This window comes from Pleurodeles waltl, chromosome 3_1 (assembly GCF_031143425.1).
Source record: "Pleurodeles waltl isolate 20211129_DDA chromosome 3_1, aPleWal1.hap1.20221129, whole genome shotgun sequence".
NCBI classification, from domain to species: domain Eukaryota; kingdom Metazoa; phylum Chordata; class Amphibia; order Caudata; family Salamandridae; genus Pleurodeles; species Pleurodeles waltl.
This window is the reverse complement of record NC_090440.1, coordinates 1,302,632,197-1,302,651,064: the sequence shown is the minus strand read 5'-3', so window position 1 is coordinate 1,302,651,064 and position 18,868 is coordinate 1,302,632,197. Positions and strand designations below refer to the sequence as shown.

Here is an 18,868-nt window from a genome sequence, read left to right as displayed (position 1 = left end):
TGTGTTAGGACAAAAAGGGCAAGCGTCTGGATCTATATTCTGCTGCTCCCACTTTGAGGTGAAAGTCCTGAGTTGCAAAGTACCAATTCGAAAACGGATGTACAGTGACTTAGCTTAAGGAGGAGTGATTCTATCCAAGTAAGTTTCAAGGTGCGAGGTGCATTTGTGGCTTAACAATTCATCAACTAGCCCTTCCGACCTCGTAAATTGCCATGTCTTATGTAGTACATGTTACAATACATTTCCCTGATCTTACTTAATTTTTTGCCCATCATGTTTGGCTTCTCCCATAATCCCCTGATGTTTAACTGGGTGCATGGAGATTTCATGGCTGTTAGCCAGGGTATAATACAGGTATTGACAAGGGAAATTAATTCCGGTAGAGCCTCTTTATAGTAAGTCAGCTCCTGGATGGTCCATATTCTGACCCAATACAGTAAGATCTTAAGATGGGCTATATGGTCAATTCCTTTGCGATTCACATCCCAGCGTAGGGAGATTAGAGGCGTACTAACTGGGGCATTCAATAGAGCTCTCATAAAGAGCTGCCCTGTGTAGTGCTCCACTCATGGCCACTGCTCTGTATACCTCAGTAGGTGGGGTAGCAGCTCTGTTGATATTTTATGTCTTCTAGTGATTGCTGCTGACTTATGGGATAGGATGGTTTTGCTCTTTTGGAGCTGCATGTCCCTCGTTAATTTCTCAGCGAGCCTAATGCCTGGATAATCAAAGCTCCTAATGTGGTCGAGCTTTGCATTGCCTACCTTCAGGTTGTTTGAAATAGACAATGTGAATTTATAGTTATGAGCTTTGATTTACCTGCATTAATCTCCAAACCCCTAGATTTGCTGTAATTAACAAAGCAGTTGAGGAGATGCAGAATTCCCATTGTTGTGTGAGATAGTAACTGGGTATCATCAGCAAAGAGCACTACAGGGACATGGGCGCTGGCTGTCTTTGGAGCATCATGCTGACAGATAATCAACTCATTCACCACTTCATTCATAAACACGGAAAAGTGAGTTGAAGCTGAAACACAGCCCTGTCTCGCACCCTTATTCAATTGGAATCCGGGAAGATAGCCCTCCTTGATTGTTCCACCTCACCTCGGCATACATATCTGTAGGTAGCCTATCCAAAAGATGTAGGCGGTCCGGTGGCAGCCCCATCTGATTCAGCACTTCGCATAAGGTGTAACTTGGTACCAGGTCAAATGACGCTCTAATGTCCATAAAGGCTACATACAGATGATCCTTAACAGTGGCATGCTTCCAGTTGATAGTCATGAAGATGAATACCTGGTCAATTGTTCTGATGTTTTTGCAAAACTGTGCCTGTAGGTGAGACAGGACTTTAAGTCCCCTCCATACTCTCCTGCAGACGGGCTAACACTTGTCTGCAAAGCTCTTTTGAGTGTTGTCTATTAGGCTAATTGGCCTATAATTAGCCAGAATATCTTTTGGCCCCTTTATATGATTGGAGCAATTAAGGTATTTCGCCATGACTCCGTTGTTACTTGGCCGTCTGCTACAGTATTCGTTAACATTTTTAGATATGGGACCCAGAAGTCTGGCTCTGAGTGGAATAAATCCACTGGTATACTATCAGGAACAGGCACCTTTTCTTTCTTCATGTGAAGAAGGGCAGATTTTGTTTCGTCCAGAGTAAACACTAATGGACTTTCCCCTAAAAGAATGGGGATCATGGGATGCAGTACAACAGGGATCTCTTCTAAAGTGGAATCCTAATCCAAATTATCAGTCCTACTATATAGGGATGTTAAGTGATTGACCAGAGAATCTACTGGGACAAGCTCTTCAGGAGCAAAATTCCCACCGCCACTACCCACAGTGACGCGTATCCAGAAGGTTCTGTGGTCATTCCCATCTGTTCCCATCGTTCCTCCTTACAATCTTTTGTAGCCTTTTGCAGACATGCTTTATATCTTTTCTTGCCAATGCTATAACACTCTTAGTCCAATTTTAATAGCTTTATCAGACTTCCCTTAACTGCCCAACAAGCTGTTATGAACCAGGAGCATATCTAGGTTTTAGTTTGAGTCTCAGCAGCTTGGTTAGTAAATAAAGCTTTAAGTGTTTCAAACAACTCTGAGTGTTCAATGCTAAAATTAGAGATGCTTGTATTATGTTGTAAGATAAATTCAAAGGGTCCCAATTTAGTCCCTATAGATTTGTAGATATTGGCCTTGATGAGTTCATTACTCCTAATAGGCTTGTGAGGGCCAGTTGGGTTCAAATATGTTCATTAGCCTTTTCAAGGGCTTCACCTGGTAAATCTGCAGTTAACTCAGCGGCAAGAGATTTGTCGCTGTCTGGTCGATTAATGACCATTATGTCAATCAAATAGGGCAAGAGTCTCAAATCTACCAATATATATTCTATATGATTAAAATAAAAATATCTTTTGAAAGTGGGACGGGCAATAATCAGATTTTGTGCGCGCTTTTGTGGCTCTAAGGCTGTGGTCTAGGCAAAAATGAAATGGCTGGGATGCCACTTTTGGCCATTTTGTGGCAGGCCTGGATGTAAGATCAGGGATACCCCACACGGAATCCACTCTCTTTGTTAGGACAGAAAGAGAGTCAAGGGGTTCGAATGTAGTGTTGGAATCACCTGCAGTGACCATATGTGAGGTGTGATGTAGGCTATTCTCTACTAGGTGGGCTAATGCATGTAGCGTTGGAGATTCTGCATTGTTTTGAACAGAGCAAATGTATATGTTGAGCAGCACTAACTGTTTATTTAGGCACATTCTGTTGATAATGTAATGGATACCCAGTATGTCCTTGGAACCTTTATCAAGAACCTTCACCAAGAACTCGCATACATTTTTAATCCAGATTTTAAACCCCCACAGGCACGACCAGGTTTAGCTGGGAATGAATCCATATAAAAGGTAAGGTACCCTGGTGGGTATATAGGATTTTTTGCCCATGTTCACTGCATCAGGATGATTTGATGGGCATCTATAAATTCTAGCCAGGTCTAGGTCACTTAATTTGATCTGGAATTCGGCCACGTTCCAGGACATTAACTTAATTTATTCGAAGCATCATGTAAGGGGTGTTTTGACCAAAGTCAATTAGACCTTCATTGAAAATTATTATGCCAATATAATCCAGTTCATTGTGTTTGGAACAGTACTGTCTGGCTGCTGTGATGTCATTCCTGATTATCGACCTGCTACCACTGACTTTGTGCACCCAGTGGATAACTTTATTAGTGAGAATCTCTCTATTCTCGATTTGCCACAGGGTTACTTTGGGGACATTTACCAGAAAGATCTCATCTCCCAAATTGTTTTTACTCAAAGTGGTACTGGTCCTATTAACCTCCAGGCCAGGGGTCTGTGGGCCTACCCCTCAGTTTCTAGCCAGTTGGATGACATATTCTTGACTGCCCAGCCTTGGGGTTTCCCCATTGCAGTATTAGTGGACCTAGGGCGGCGATGTGACAAATGGATCTTTGTGTGAGTACCCTGTCTTGAGTTCCCAGCACGCCTCTGATGCATGCATCCATCGGGGGTCAAAATAGGCTCCTTAGCTTTGTTGTGGATACTCTGAAAAGATGGACTCTCAGCACTCGCGGTTCTAAATAAATTACTCCTAAAATTAGTTCAATGTAAGCTGGTTTCACCCCCAATTATTTGGCACTGGGCTAGTCCTCCCTATAGTGCAATTAATGTGTCCACCTTCTCCGAGAGTAAAGGAGTTAATCTCTTCACCTCCCTCATTTCCTGCCTCATGAAAGCCAACTGATTAACAACATGATTCCTCCCCAACAGGGAGATTTGGGCTGGGATCATTAGCTGTAGATACGGTCTCTTCCACAATCTGTGGGTCCTCTATTGGACGCAAGGCTGCATACCTGTTACAGCACTCAGGGTTTACTATGGAGGGAACTTGAGAACTTTCTCCCAAACTAGCTGCAGGATCAATCTCTGGGATCACACTATTTGAAACCCGCTCGCTGTTAGTACTGGGGCTTAAAGCAAGTGACGGCACATTCTTGGCCTCAATTGGACGTGTCTTAGTAAGATAGGACTGTATGTCCATACTCTCAACCTTAAGCCGTACTGAAGTGTCGCCATTTTCTTCCTTACACAGCAAGCCCTCACCTTCTTCATTTAGCACCTCAGTGTCATCCGGTGTGCAATTTGAAGCCGCAGGCTTGCTTATTTCTTCACTTTCACAGCCCCCCTATGCTGTCTACTGCTTTCCGTTTCACGATTGCCCCTGTACTAGAACAAAGGTCAGCAAACAGTATTGCTATGGGGGTACTTGTAGGTAAAATGGCTAAGCAGTCAGAGCTGTAGGCACTAGTTATAAGACAGTAGTGTAGGTGAAGTGATCTTGCATAGCAGTAGAGGTCAAATGATACCCCACAGGCCAGGGCACGAGCTCCATCAGGGGGTAGTTACATTGCATTCGACCTACTGAAGCCCTCAAACAAGACAAAACAGGATAACAATTGCAGGCCAAACACAACAAAAAATGTTTCTGGTTAGGTACCTTAAACAACTACAATACCTCAATTCCTACAACCGAAGGATCAGCATGAGGGTATACAGCCTACTTAGCGACTCAAACTATAGGAGGAAGGCTAGAGTTTACTGCCCTGAAAGAGAAAACAATAGCACAAGCCCATACAGTCTTTGGTACCAACACGGCAAAGTAGGAAGTTAGAAGCCTGTGCTGCGAGGGGGGAGACAGCTTCCTAGTCACCTCCGAGTCAGCTCACAGCAAATGGTACAAGGGTCAGAGACACAAGCATAATTATAGGGTCAATGACAGCCGCAACCCAATTTCACCCCAATAGATCAGTGAGAAAGAACAAAGAAGTTGGCAACAGTACCCGTGACAAAGCTATTAATCTCAACAGGCAAGCCAACAGACAATGTGTAGGATGCAGAGCCAAGGGGGTGGTCCTGCATTGTCTACTCCTGGCGCTGAAGGGCACAGGATGGGCCTGCTCTTGGCCTGAGCTTTGCCCAGGCACTCCCCCCATGCGCATCCCGCGGGCTCACAGTGCGCTTTGTAGCCCTCTGAGATGGCGACATGGGCTTATTCTCCCACCCCCCTTCAGTGCAGTCAGGCTTGTTGGGACATGTAGTCCACAGGCTTCTGTTGGCGTCAATCAGCGTGCCACACCACTGGGGTTCATAGTGCACTATGTAGTGCGCCTGGAAAGGGTCACTGGGCTTCTTCTCAAGGCCCCTTCAGTGCAGTGCAGGCTCATCGGGACACATAGTCCACAGGCTTCTGTCGGCATCAGTAGGGTTCCCCTTACACCTTGTCATCTATTTTACAAAATAAAGATGAGCATGAAATAGCACCATTGTATTTGGAAACCCCGCCTACAGAAACCCCCAGTTATGAGGCCCGTGGCACATGATGGCCGGGGCCTCAATGCATGCAGCATGAGCGGTCCTTCAGCAGTGTACAGCTGACCCAGTGCACAGACTGGTATTACCCCAGCCCCTCCCAAGACCAGCCATAAGATGCTGTGAGACCCATGGTAATGGGCACTCCAGTGCTTGAAATGGAAAATTTAAAGTGCAGGTACTCTGCACTAGAGTACCTGCTTGTTTCTGAGAAGTGCCGGTACTCTCCAATTAAAAGTATTACGTTTTTCTTGAGATGTGCCGGTACTCTACCTCTCAAAATAAAAAAGTGCTGGTACTCAGTACCGGACAGTACCGGCCCATTTAAAGCACGGCACTCTATGATAAGATTTGTAAATATGTAAAAACTGGTTTGAGCGTGTACGGCAGACTGGATTTCTGCTGCTTGTGGAACTCTGCAGAATCTTGCAGAGTTTTTAGGTAACTCTGTGGAATCCCGCAGAGTAAACCTCCGCGAGTTGCGCTCACCCCCCTGCTGCTTAGCCCAGCCAGCACCACAGGATGACGGGGTGGTCCAGAGAGACACTCGCTTGCCCATTGTGAAAAGAACAGGGCCATGAGGAAGTTGAACCAGAGCAAACAAACGGAGTGGGTCAATTCTAGACGGTACTCAGCAGGGAAAATGCTCACACCCGATCATCCTCTGCTACAGGATTATGCCTGCGGTACTGACCTATTGTTTTATGTTATATTGCAATGTCTCTATCGGATAATTTAATAACACAGCCCTGCATCGTTTATACAAAATTTAGCAGCTCGACATTTTTTGTGCTGTTTTGGTGGTGGATGTCTTTGCTTAGTTTCTTTAAGAAAGGCAATATTCTCTAGTTTTCATTTTGTAAGTGGTGTCCACAGACAAGAATCCGAAAATAACCATGTATCAAACCAAATGTGCACAATGCTTTAAAGAAGTAACAGATTCTTAGTAATAGAAACAATTATTGTTAAATGAAATTGGGTGCTAATTATCGGAAAGGTCAAAATGTTTATTCCTGTCTGTTTCCCTGTGGCTTCCTGCTATACAACCATAACCTCATAGTGTAACATTCGTAAAACTAAAGGTGTTGAGGTGTTATTCTCTCCCTCGATTTTGGTTAATCGGTATTGATTCCTTGTTTTAGATGATAGCCCACCCTTTCGAAATCCACATCGGTTTTCCTTTTTTTGTGAGGTTTACACAGCAGAATTGGATTCCTTATCAAGAGGAAAGAGTTTGTAGATGCAGAATTGTGAAACAGTTACTTAAGATATCTCACCTCTCTGCGTCTGAATTTGAGGTACAAAATATGAAAGTGAGATTCGTGTCCTAGATGTGTGATTGATGCTAGTTATCTTTGGCACATAGACAGATGTACCAAATGTCTATGACAGAAAAAGTTGGCTTATCCGGAATACAATGGATTGTCTCTTGCACGGGCCAGTGGAATGCCAGATTTTCAGCTGACCCTTGACTATTCAAACAATTCCCACTTATATGCATTGCTAGTGTTTCCCTGGATGGATATCATGAAAGTTTGAAAAGGATTCATTGCAGCCGGACTAATGAGAGACACCCTGATGTAGGGTGACATAACTCGTTCTGCAATGGTCCAAAGCCTCTCAGAATTGATGAACAGAAATTGCTCAAAATTAACTGCGTTGAAATCTGTTTCAATTTTTGTTGAAGTTTCATTTCTTTGGAAATATACAATAACCCCACAGACTCCAATGAAAAGCCTAAATGTTCAAAAATGACCTTTTATGATGGAGTACTGATGTTCTCACATTTGAAACGTAAACATATGTACAGGGAGTGCAGAATTATTAGGCAAGTTGTATTTTTGAGGATTAATTTTATTATTGAACAACAACCATGTTCTCAATGAACCCAAAAAACTCATTAATATCAAAGCTGAATATTTTTGGAAGTAGTTTTTAGTTTGTTTTTAGTTTTAGCTATGTTAGGGGGATATCTGTGTGTGCAGGTGACTATTACTGTGCATAATTATTAGGCAACTTAACAAAAAAATATATATACCTATTTCAATTATTTATTATTACCAGTGAAACCAATATAACATCTCAACATTCACAAATATACATTTCTGACATTCAAAAACAAAACAAAAACAAATCAGTGACCAATATAGCCACCTTTCTTTGCAAGGACACTCAAAAGCCTGCCATCCATGGATTCTGTCAGTGTTTTGATCTGTTCACCATCAACATTGCGTGCAGCAGCAACCACAGCCTCCCAGACACTGTTCAGAGAGGTGTACTGTTTTCCCTCCTTGTAAATCTCACATTTGATGATGGACCACAGGTTCTCAATGGGGTTCAGATCAGGTGAACAAGGAGGCCATGTCATTAGATTTCCTTCTTTTATACCCTTTCTTGCCAGCCACGCTGTGGAGTACTTGGACGCGTGTGATGGAGCATTGTCCTGCATGAAAATCATGTGTTTCTTGAAGGATGCAGACTTCTTCCTGTACCACTGCTTGAAGAAGGTGTCTTCCAGGAACTGGCAGTAGGACTGGGAGTTGAGCTTGACTCCATCCTCAACCCGAAAAGGCCCCACAAGCTCATCTTTGATGATACCAGCCCAAACCAGTACTCCACCTCCACCTTGCTGGCGTCTGAGTCGGACTGGAGCTCTCTGCCCTTTACCAATCCAGCCACGGGCCCATCCATCTGGCCCATCAAGACTCACTCTCATTTCATCAGTCCATAAAACCTTAAAAAATCAGTCTTGAGATATTTCTTGGCCCAGTCTTGACGTTTCAGCTTGTGTGTCTTGTTCAGTGGTGGTCGTCTTTCAGCCTTTCTTACCTTGGCCATGTCTCTGAGTATTGCACACCTTGTGCTTTTGGGCACTCCAGTGATGTTGCAGCTCTGAAATATGGCCAAACTGGTGGCAAGTGGCATAGTGGCAGCTGCACGCTTGACTTTTCTCAGTTCATGGGCAGTTATTTTGCGCCTTGGTTTTTCCACACGCTTCTTGCGACCCTGTTGACTATTTTGAATGTAACGCTTGATTGTTCGATGATCACGCTTCAGAAGCTTTGCAATTTTAAGAGTGCTGCATCCCTCTGCAAGATATCTCACTATTTTTGACTTTTCTGAGCCTGTCAAGTCCTTCTTTTGACCCATTTTGCCAAAGGAAAGGAAGTTGCCTAATAATTATGCACACCTGATATAGGGTGTTGATGTCATTAGACCACACCCCTTCTCATTACAGAGATGCACATCACCTAATATGCTTAATTGGTAGTAGGCTTTCGAGCCTATACAGCTTGGAGTAAGACAACATGCATAAAGAGGATGATGTGGTCAAAATACTCATTTGCCTAATAATTCTGCACTCCCTGTACAGTCTAATAAAGAACTGCATTTTAGTGAAATGCATCTTTGAGACACCCGCGACCAGATGCTTTTTTTTGTTTACATTAAAGAAGGTTATTTTCAGGCTTAAATAGGACAATCCCCGTGACTGCTCCACACAAGTCCCGCCTCGCTCTCCACATGTCCGAGGGACCAAACTACACAAGAGTGCAGCATTAAAACTGGTCTATTAAAATGCATCCCAGCGCTACATACTAGAGTCGAACATCCGCGTCCATCTTACCTCACAAACCTTTTTAATATTCTGACTGATTAATAATATTAAATAATTGTGCCTGCACTGGTTAAATTTGCCATTTTAAAATATTTTATTAGAGGAAACGTAGAGTGTAGAGCTTCTAGGCAGTAGTGTATAATTTGCTCACCCCTAAAAGGAGCACGCTGGGTTAAGGAGGGTCCCATTGACCCGCTCTACGTCCCCGGGATACATAGTCATAGATTTCACCTCTTTGTATCCTTCTGTGACAAATGTGGATGTGGTGTCCTTGCCTGGCATGGATCCAGTTTAAAAGAATGTTGCACTAGTATGGTCATGCAGGTCTGGGGAGATCCAACCTTCCAGCAAATCTGGACTTTGAATCTAAGGGCCTGATTTAGATCTCAGCGGAGTGGTTACTCCCTCGCAACAGTGATGGAAATCCCATCTTCCGAAATGTAAATACCATAGAAAACAATGGTATTTAGATGTCGGCAGGAGGGATATCCGTCACGGTTGCGACGGAGTAACCCCTCGGCCAAGATCTAAATCAGGCCCTAAATGTATAATGGTAACCAAGAGGGGATAGTAAGGGCTAGGTTGGTTCCGAGATGTCTTCCTTTACAAACTGTGAGTATCTATGCACAGTGGAGGAACTTGGTTTGACTTTGGTTTTTGGTTGTGCATTAGACCTATGGAGTGATTTGCAGCTAGAGCCAGATACGAGGCTTGCGGACCCTCAGCTGCTTTGTCAGCAATATAGAGCCAGTTTAAGGTGTGTCAGCTGATCTTACTTCACGTCAATCTTTGGTCCGGTATATATCTATGCTGTGCACTGCATCTACTGCTGAATTTATTTTCAACACGTATTTGCGGCCATCCCAAGATTCACGCTGCATTTGATGCTGTCTTCCTCAATTTTCTCTAATGGTGAAAATGATATGTTTAGAATGGCTGCTCGGCTTGTGAACGTGTCAGTTGCCATGGTGATGGTTCGGTTTAACTGTTTGGTGTCAGAAAATGCTTTTTTTTTTTCCAGTAATGGCTTAATAGCTGTGGTTGGGTGAGTTGAGGGTACTGATTTGGGAACTCTTTTGCTACCAAAAACACTCTCAGAACTGTTAAGACCAAAACCACATCTGAAAGACAGTCCTCTCGTGTTAAGAAGAGGGGATTAGCATTTACCGTTCTGAATACCCTGTTTCCATTATTAGCTCTCATCTTATCGAGCCTAGCAGTTTGGAGGCAGGTGGATGAATGAATCGATGACAGTATGAATGAAAGGATGAAATGCTCATGTATGTATGTGTTAAAAAAGAAACAGTAATAGCCCATCTGTTAACTTAATGGCATCGTGCAGGGTCATGACTTTGAATGTGTGCACCCACAATTCATCCATTTTCCAGGCATTTCTGACAGATGATTGGCTTCGGAGTCAGATCACATGGTGTATGTTCCATGGAAATTCACAGCTTTTGCCTACTTTTGCATAGCAGTGTGTATGGTCTATGTGCGCTTGTTTTTTAATTGCTTGAGTGCCTGCCTGGTTCATTCAGAATGGTGATGCTTTATTTTGTAAATGAGTCATTGAACTTTAAGTGCTACGGCAGTGGAGCCAAGGATTGAGCCACATCAGATGGAGTCCAAGCATATATTTTGATTTTTTCTTTTGGCTGCATCATATTTGACCACTTCAAGCAGGAAGGCGTAAAGAGAATTGCCACGGTCAAGGTGACAATTTATGGAAATATTAATAGATTGTGCTCTAAGGCTTAAAGGCGGGATATGTCAAAATGGACAAAGGAGGTGGTGGTGTGTTGTTTGTTATGACCTGGTGCTTTGTAGTGGTGTACTGTGCTATTGACAAATGTCTCAAGGTTCATTTTAGATTTTTGCAGGTATGTCTGAAGTTTTTGAGGTGTCGTGGCAACATGCTTCTCTATACACCAAAAGTATTATCCAGAGAAAATAGAAAAATCATTGCAGGTCCAGAATCTGGTGTCATTTAGTGGCATTTCCATGCTTAGCTGCCTCTTCATTTACTTTTAAGTCTACACTTTAATATTTACTGCAAGTGTGCGGCGAGAATGCAGTGCGGGGCCTAGGACATTATCCCCCTCCTACCCCCCTTGTGACTTCCCTGGATTTGAGGTGTTTCTTCACTTTAATGCTAAAGATCTTTCATAGAGTTTTATTTTGTGTAGGAGTTTCACTGACGGGGGCTCGAATGTGCAGCTATAGATGTTGTCTTGTCAGTGAAATTACTGGATGCATCTAAAAGGTGATTTGGAGTCAGACTAAGATGAGAAGTGGGCTAAGTGTTGTCATTGTAATGCTTAAATGCTTTTGGGGAATGCCACATACTTCAATCAGACGTTGGGGAACATCAATTACTAATCTTAGTTTACATCAAACTTTGCAGTCCCGCAGTCAAATAATATGCAAATAGCCATTAGTTGTACAGTTTCAGCCTTTTAGGTCTCAGTAATAAATAACACACGCATGGTGTTTTGAATTCCCTCTTGGGAAGTGTTTGTTGTCTGCCACCGAAAGTCTTGTCATGGTTCAGTCACACTGCCTTCCAGAGCTTGAACGCAGAAGTTGTGCTGGTTGGTAAATGGTACTGTGCAGGACTATCCGAAAGAACGTAAAGAGAAAGCAGTCATTGTACCAAGTGCCACCGTATTTATCACAAGGCAGCATCAAATTGTTTTTATTCAAACCCAGAGCATTCCTAGAATCTGATTATCAGCTTCATGGACATCAGTCTGTAATCAGAAAACAAGAACTATGAAATAAGTAATCAACTGGAAACTTTCTTGCCTCCTGCAGGTCTTGGACTGGATTGAAAACCATGGAGAAGCATTTCTTAGTAAGCATACTGGAGTGGGGAAGTCGCTTCATCGAGCCCGGGCGCTCCAGAAAAGACACGATGACTTTGAAGAAGTTGCCCAGGTAGGACAATGGACAAATATATTTCCTGCTCTTCTTTGAGGTCACTTTGGATAGAATTTGCATACCTATGTTCTTAGTGCATGCACACCTAATGTTGGTGATGGTAACTGATATCTTTAAACTGAACAGGTTCCTCTTCTGTATTACGCCTTATTATGCAGGTGACTATCCTTTTAAGTTTAAGCTAAAAACATTGGTGTGTATCTCATTCTGTATTTAAACGTCTCTTCATGGTCCCATTTCTATTAATGTTGTCACTGTGTTTTATTTCTGCATATTTTATTTTTCAAAGGGGAATAAAAAAAATGGGGAGAGGTGTGAGATAATTTGAAGTACGGCTATTGTGTATTCCATATTAGTTTCCATTTCATTCTGCTGGAGCTGAAGTTGGCGTTTGATACTGTGAGTTGGATAGTTTATTTCAAGCTTCTGGAAGAAGTGGTTTACAGCTGGCTTCAACTTAAAGGTTAGGTGACCTTGTGCATTTCAGTTGTGTTGGAGCTCCACCAGATTCTCGTTCTTTGCTCCCCTTTTAATATTCATGTGGAAACTGTATTGAAGCTTCTCCTTGAATACAATCTATGCTTAGATCCCTGTGCTGGCACCACACAAAGGTGTGCACGTGTTTCAAACCAATCCCATCAATTTCTCTTCAAGCCGGATGCGCTGACCGCTTCTGCAGCCTGGCTTGAAGGCAACAGTCTGAAGCTCCTTTGTAAGGAAACCGAGATATTGCTTCTTGGTTGCAAATACGTTTTTTGAAATGAATAATGTAGATTTTCCTAGTAATTTATGACGGAAAGTCTTAATTTTATTAAAGACACGGAGGCGAATATTATGCGTTCTTTTCTTACTTTATTTTAAACAGCAGCAGTCAAGAACTACAGCTCCCAGGAGGATTAGCGTAAAACTAACCAATGGGAGTAAAACAGAAACAAAGAACTAAGCCAATCAGCATACTCCATTAACCATAGAGTGTACCCTTGACTGCAAGCAGCCCTCTTTTCTTGAGCGAGTAAGTCAGATAGAATCATAAAATAACGGGTAAATGAGTCCCACAATCGCCAACGCCAAGGAGACTGAACAAAACTCTTGGACCGCTGTAATGAGACGAGAGACGGATGAAGGAGGCCGAAGGTCCTGTGAAGGTTGTTCCGATGCATCTGAAGAATTCTTCTTGAAGGGAGAAAGGGAGAAGCCAACGACGTTATCCGGAAGCTGGAGGAAGTGCAGGAGTCGCTGGGAGGGAGAAAAAAGTACACATTAACAGAAGTACTTGAGGTGGGATAATATTCGCCTCCGTGTCTTTAATAAAATTAAGACTTTCCGTCATAAATTACTAGGAAAATCTACATTTTATGACAAGACCGGAGGCTCTATTATGCGAGTTTAAAGCATATCAATAACCACAGAAGAAGCAGTTCTAACAGGTTTACAATAAAAAGTCTTAAAAACATTGTCATTAGTCCAATCTGCCGACCTGAGAATGTCCTCCAAACTAGATCCTAAAGCGAACGCTTTAGAGGCCATGGCTCCCCTGGAAGAGTGGGCCCCGTACACCGAAGTATCAATACCCGCTAGGGACATGATCAATCTGACCCACCGGGCTAGGGTTGCAGAAGAAACCGGGTTATGAGGTTTGCGAAAGGAGATTAGAAGTTGGGTAGAGGAAGACGTTCTCAGGTCGACAGTTCTTCTCTCGTATTCTTTCAAACAAAGACCCACACATAATTTTGGTTTATCAGGAAAAAAGGGATAGAACACCGAATGTAGATTAGTTTTGGTGCGTTTAGTGATGTGAAACAATACACCTGAGGGTAAAAACTGACGGGCGGAAACATCTAGGGCCCTAACGTCAGAAACCCTCTTGATGGAAATTAGGCAAAGGAGCATAGTGAGTTTGGCAGACAGGATTTTCAGGGAAAGACTGGAATTGTCAGACCAAGAAAGAAAGAGATTCAGAACCAATGAAACATCCCAGACGTGGGAGTATTTGGCAGGAGGGGGCCTAGAGAGTTTGACCCCCTTTAAAAGGCGACAAATTAAGGGATGAATCCCAACAGGATTGCCATCAATATTAGAATGGTTCATAGAAATAGCGGATCTATAAAGGTTGATAGTCCGATATGATTTACCCAGACCTGCCTGAGCCGCTAAGAAATTAATAACCAGATTTAGATCCGCTGAAAAGGGATCGGCACATTTTCCCACACACCAGCTTGCCCAAAGAGACCAAGCTGATCTGTAGGCTCGCCTTGTGCCAGGCGCCCAGGCATTGTTGATGAACTCTGAAGCTTCCGACGAAATCGGGAAGGACCGCTGGGCAGCCCTGAGATGAGCCAAGCCGACAGGACTAATGATCTGTCGAGAATGAGATTGTGGGGCCGACCGAGTGGATCTAGAAGGAGAGACGGAAATGAAGGGAGTAAGATCGGGAAATCTGCCGCGAGCTCCAGTAGGGGAGGAAACCATACCTGAGCTTGCCAAAAGGGGGCTATCAGAACAAGGGACGTCATTTGACGCCTGACCTGGTTTAAAACCCTGTTGATCAGGATAAAAGGAGGAAAAGCATAATTGAGGGAATTGGACCAATCCTGAAGGAAAGCGTCTGTAGCCAAGGCCAACGGATCTGGACGCCAACTGAAGAAACGAGGAAGTTGAGAGTTGAGTCTGGACGCAAAGAGATCCACCTGAAAGGGCCCCCATTTTCTTTCGATTTGGTGAAAGACGGAACGGTGTAATCTCCAATCGCTGGAATCCGAGATATGTCGGGAATGCCAATCCGCGTTGGAGTTCAGAGAGCCTGGGAGATACTCGGCGAGAAGGGAAAATTTGTGGGACAGACAAAACTCCCAGAGGCTCTTGGCCAGAAGAGCAAGGGGTCTGGACCTGGTGCCACCTAGATGGTTTATATAACGCACTGCGGAAATGTTGTCCATGCGGAGCAGAATGGAGCAGCTTGCTCTGTCCTTCGTAAAACTCCGGATCGCAAAGGAGCCTGCAAGAAGCTCTAAACAATTTATGTGCAATCTGGACTCCTCTGCGGACCATGTACCGCCAGTCGAGATTGAGCCACAACGGGCGCCCCAACCGGTGAGGCTTGCATCGGATTCTAATACAAGATCGGGCACAGAGGGGAAGATGGACCTGCCGTTCCAGGCCTCTAAATGGGATATCCACCATTGGATTTCGAGTAGAGATTCTTGATCTAGATAGACGAGGTCGGAGAAAGCCAAACCTCGACGAAGGTGAAGGATCTTGAGACGTTGAAGAGCGCGATAGTGAAGGGGTCCTGGGAATATCGCCTGGATAGACGAAGAAAGAAGGCCGACGACTCTTGCAAGAGTTCTGAGAGAAATAGAGTCTTTCCGGAGAATTGAAGTCAATTCCCTTTTGATTGCAGAAACCTTGTCCCGTGGAAGAGACAGGGAAGCCGAAACTGAATCGATTCGGAAGCCTAAGAATTCTACTTGTTGGGAAGGAACCATAACAGATTTCTCGAGATTTAAGAGGAAGCCCAGCTCTGTTAGGAGGGTGGAAGTTGTCTGAAGCTGGGACAGGAGAGAAGATTTGTTTTGATGCATGATAAGGATATCGTCGAGATAGATAATGAGTCTGAAACCCAGAGAACGAAGGAAGGATACGACCGGCTTTAAGAGCTTCGTGAAACACCACGGAGCTGAAGAAAGGCCAAAAGGAAGAGAGGAAAACTGATACGTTTTTGAATTCCAAAGAAATTGTAAATATTTTCTGTGAGAAGGATGGATCGGGATAGTGAGGTATGCATCTTGGAGATCCAGTCTGACAAACCAGTCGCCTTGGAGTAAAATATCCCTGAGATGGATAATAGTCTCCATTTTGAAGTGTCGATAGACGACGAACTGGTTGAAGGATTTTAGATTGATTACAGGTCTTAGCTTTTTGTTCTTTTTGTGGACGAGAAAGATAGAACTGATGAAACCGGAGGAGTCTGGAATACAGCTTTGGATGGCATCTTTTTCTAGCAGAGCTTGGATTTCCAAAGAAATTAGAGATGACATCTCGAGGGAGAACCTTGGAACAGGAGGGAGACTTGACTGGGAAGGTGGAAAGAGAAATTCGATGCGATAGCCCTGGACAGTGGAAAGAACCCATGGGTCTGAAGAAATTGACCTCCATTTTTGTAGGAAGAATCGAAGTCGACCTCCCACGGGAGGGCCAGAACGTTGGCTTACCTGAGGAATTGGCCGTTCTGTAGATGCGCTGACCGCGGTTGCGGAAGCCCCTTGATCGCTGGGGGTAGAAATGGGGTTTGAACTCTTGGTTGTAATAGGAGGGAGGGTTGGAGAATCCTCTGGAGCCTTGGTTCCTGTATTGGCGGCCGGTAAAGCGACCCCTACCTCTACCGGCCCGGGAAAAAACCCGTTGGTTGAAAACCTTCTTCAAGGATTGTTGAGCCTTATCGATAGACGAAAAAGTAGAGACGAAACGGCTAAGATCCTTTATGAAGGAATCTCCAAACAGTTTACCATCGGCTTGGATACCAGGATCCCTGGAAGCGAGATTAGCTAGTTTAGGATCCATGCGGAGAAGGAGACCCTTGCGTCTCTCATGGATAATGGCCGAGTTAGCGTTACCCAAAAGACAAAATGCTCTTTGGGTCCAAAGAGAGAGGTCCAAAGGATCGATAGGGGAATCCTCCAATCGAGCCGACTCGGCTAAGTCTAGAATTCTAGATAGCGGACCGACCACGTCGAGGAGTTTGTCTTGGCACGTGGTCCAGGCTTTGTCAACCCCTTTACGGGGATCCTTTCCATATTTTGTAAAAAATGTGATGAGGGACTCATCAATAGCCGGAGTCAGAGTAATGTTGGAGTCCAAGGACGGTCGAGGGCATTCAGACCTGAGTTTGGAGCGAGTCTGTTTATCCAATGGAAGACGCAAGCGGGAAGAAATGTATTCAGCCACGTGATCCAAAGGAAACCACTCCGTGGAATTGGGGTGATGAATGAGTGACGGATCGAACATGGGAACCCCTTCGGCATCAACCACACTGGTAGATGGCACATCAGAGGAAAGTTTCGAACGTTTGGAAGGGGGAGAAGAATGAGCAAGCGAGTCATCCGGATTATCTGACGAAGATAAATCGTCCAAGCCCTCTTCGTCCGTGTCCAAAACCCTCGTAACAGCAATCTTTTTCGGCGCTAAAGTATGTTTTGACTTAACTTTACATTTGGCATGAGAGCCCGACTTTTTGGAAGAATTCCCCTCCTTAGAAGGAGGCCTGGGAGGAACCAAGTCCTCGTTCTGGTGTGAGGCAAGCTCACTCTCTGCATGTGCGCCTTTCGCTGTTTTAAAGGACGAGCTTATTTTGCGTTTTCTGCCTTCCCCCGCAGAATGGGCCATGGGTTTGGACATCATGGAAATTACAGAACTCTCGATGTTCTTAGACATCGTAACCATAGATGCTTTTAATGCATTTTTAACTGAGGATTTAATAAACTTGTTCAGATCCTGTTTAAAAAACTCCTCATTATCCTCAGAATCCGTATTAACAGATGAAGTATCTGTATTCATCTTGCCTTAAAGTTGACAGCTGCCCAAAGGAGTAATAAAACGTCTCAGGAGCAGCGAGGTAACTAAAGAGTTAATAGAGAGCAACACGCTCTTATAAAACTGAAAAGGCCCTCCCTTGGGCGGGGCCGAGAAGGAGAGAGGGAGGAAACGTGTGCCGGCCACGAAGAGACGCTGCTTCGGCAGTAGAAAGACGAGAAAGCCGCTCCGGAAACGCGTGGAGACGCGCTACCGAAACGGAAGGCTTCGCAGTGGCTTTCGAGAAAAGCGGAGCAGTTCGCCTGACAGACGCGCACTGGTAAAAGCGCTGACAGGACGGAGAAGCTTCCCGAATGGAACGCGCAACGGCACGCGCTGCACAGCTAGCGAACAACGGTAACGCGGGGGGGGAAGGGGGGTCGGAAAAAACCAGCAATGAAACGTTTTAAGATTACACGGCGAACTGATACCTGTAAATAACAATAGACATGTAAAAACGGAAAACAATTAACCAAATTAGCTAAATAAGTAAACGCAAGAGCTGAAGAGTGTACTTATCTTGACTGCGAGCAGCAAGAAAAGAGGGCTGCTTGCAGTCAAGGGTACACTCTATGGTTAATGGAGTATGCTGATTGGCTTAGTTCTTTGTTTCTGTTTTACTCCCATTGGTTAGTTTTACGCTAATCCTCCTGGGAGCTGTAGTTCTTGACTGCTGCTGTTTAAAATAAAGTAAGAAAAGAACGCATAATAGAGCCTCCGGTCTTGTCATAAAATTTATTGCTTGACTTTTGTTGGAACATCAGTCTCCCATCGAAGATATAGTGATAATTCTGAGGGTGTAGCGTTGCAGATTACTTTTCCTTTACACTTCCCACTTAGGGGTTGCAGGAAAGCTAACAGTTTTTTCATGAGAACTGTGGAAAAAAGTTTTGAGTATGCATGTTTGATTAATCCATCAAATTATTTACAAAAAACAATAAATATCCTTCGATTTTGTTCTGAAATCCACACAACCAGCAGCAAGTTAGCAATTGTAAGGCAACAATAAAAAATATATATAATTCACAAATGACCCAAACATTGTAGACCTCAAGTATGCAATAGGGTCTGTTCGATCCAAAAATGTAAAGGAAATTATAGTTTGCGGAATTGATTTAATCAGGTACATAAATGATTCTTAAGCAGTGTGATAATTCTGTGGTGTGGACAGCAATGGTCTGTGCAGGTAAATAGAAAGTGATTCTAGTGGCCCATTCTAGATAATACATTGGCATAAGGAAGAGAAAGGATTGCAGGTTACCATAGAGGAGGCGATTAAGATTTTGCAAAACTTGGACCAGAGGTTCTGAGAAGAAGTACAATACTGGAAAAGTGTATGAT

The 18,868-nt window shown here is 43.9% G+C and overlaps 1 protein-coding gene across 6 annotated transcripts in view; it reads left to right on the top strand.

The window, feature by feature from the left end:
• Positions 1–18,868, top strand: part of KALRN (kalirin RhoGEF kinase) — a 1,333,112-nt gene that overhangs the window by 594,083 nt on the left and 720,161 nt on the right. For all 6 annotated transcript variants that reach the window (XM_069224644.1, XM_069224642.1, XM_069224641.1 and 3 more), the window contains exon 10: positions 11,834–11,956. In XM_069224644.1, the coding sequence (XP_069080745.1) occupies positions 11,834–11,956 (123 nt within the window). The remainder of the gene's footprint in view (positions 1–11,833; positions 11,957–18,868) is intronic.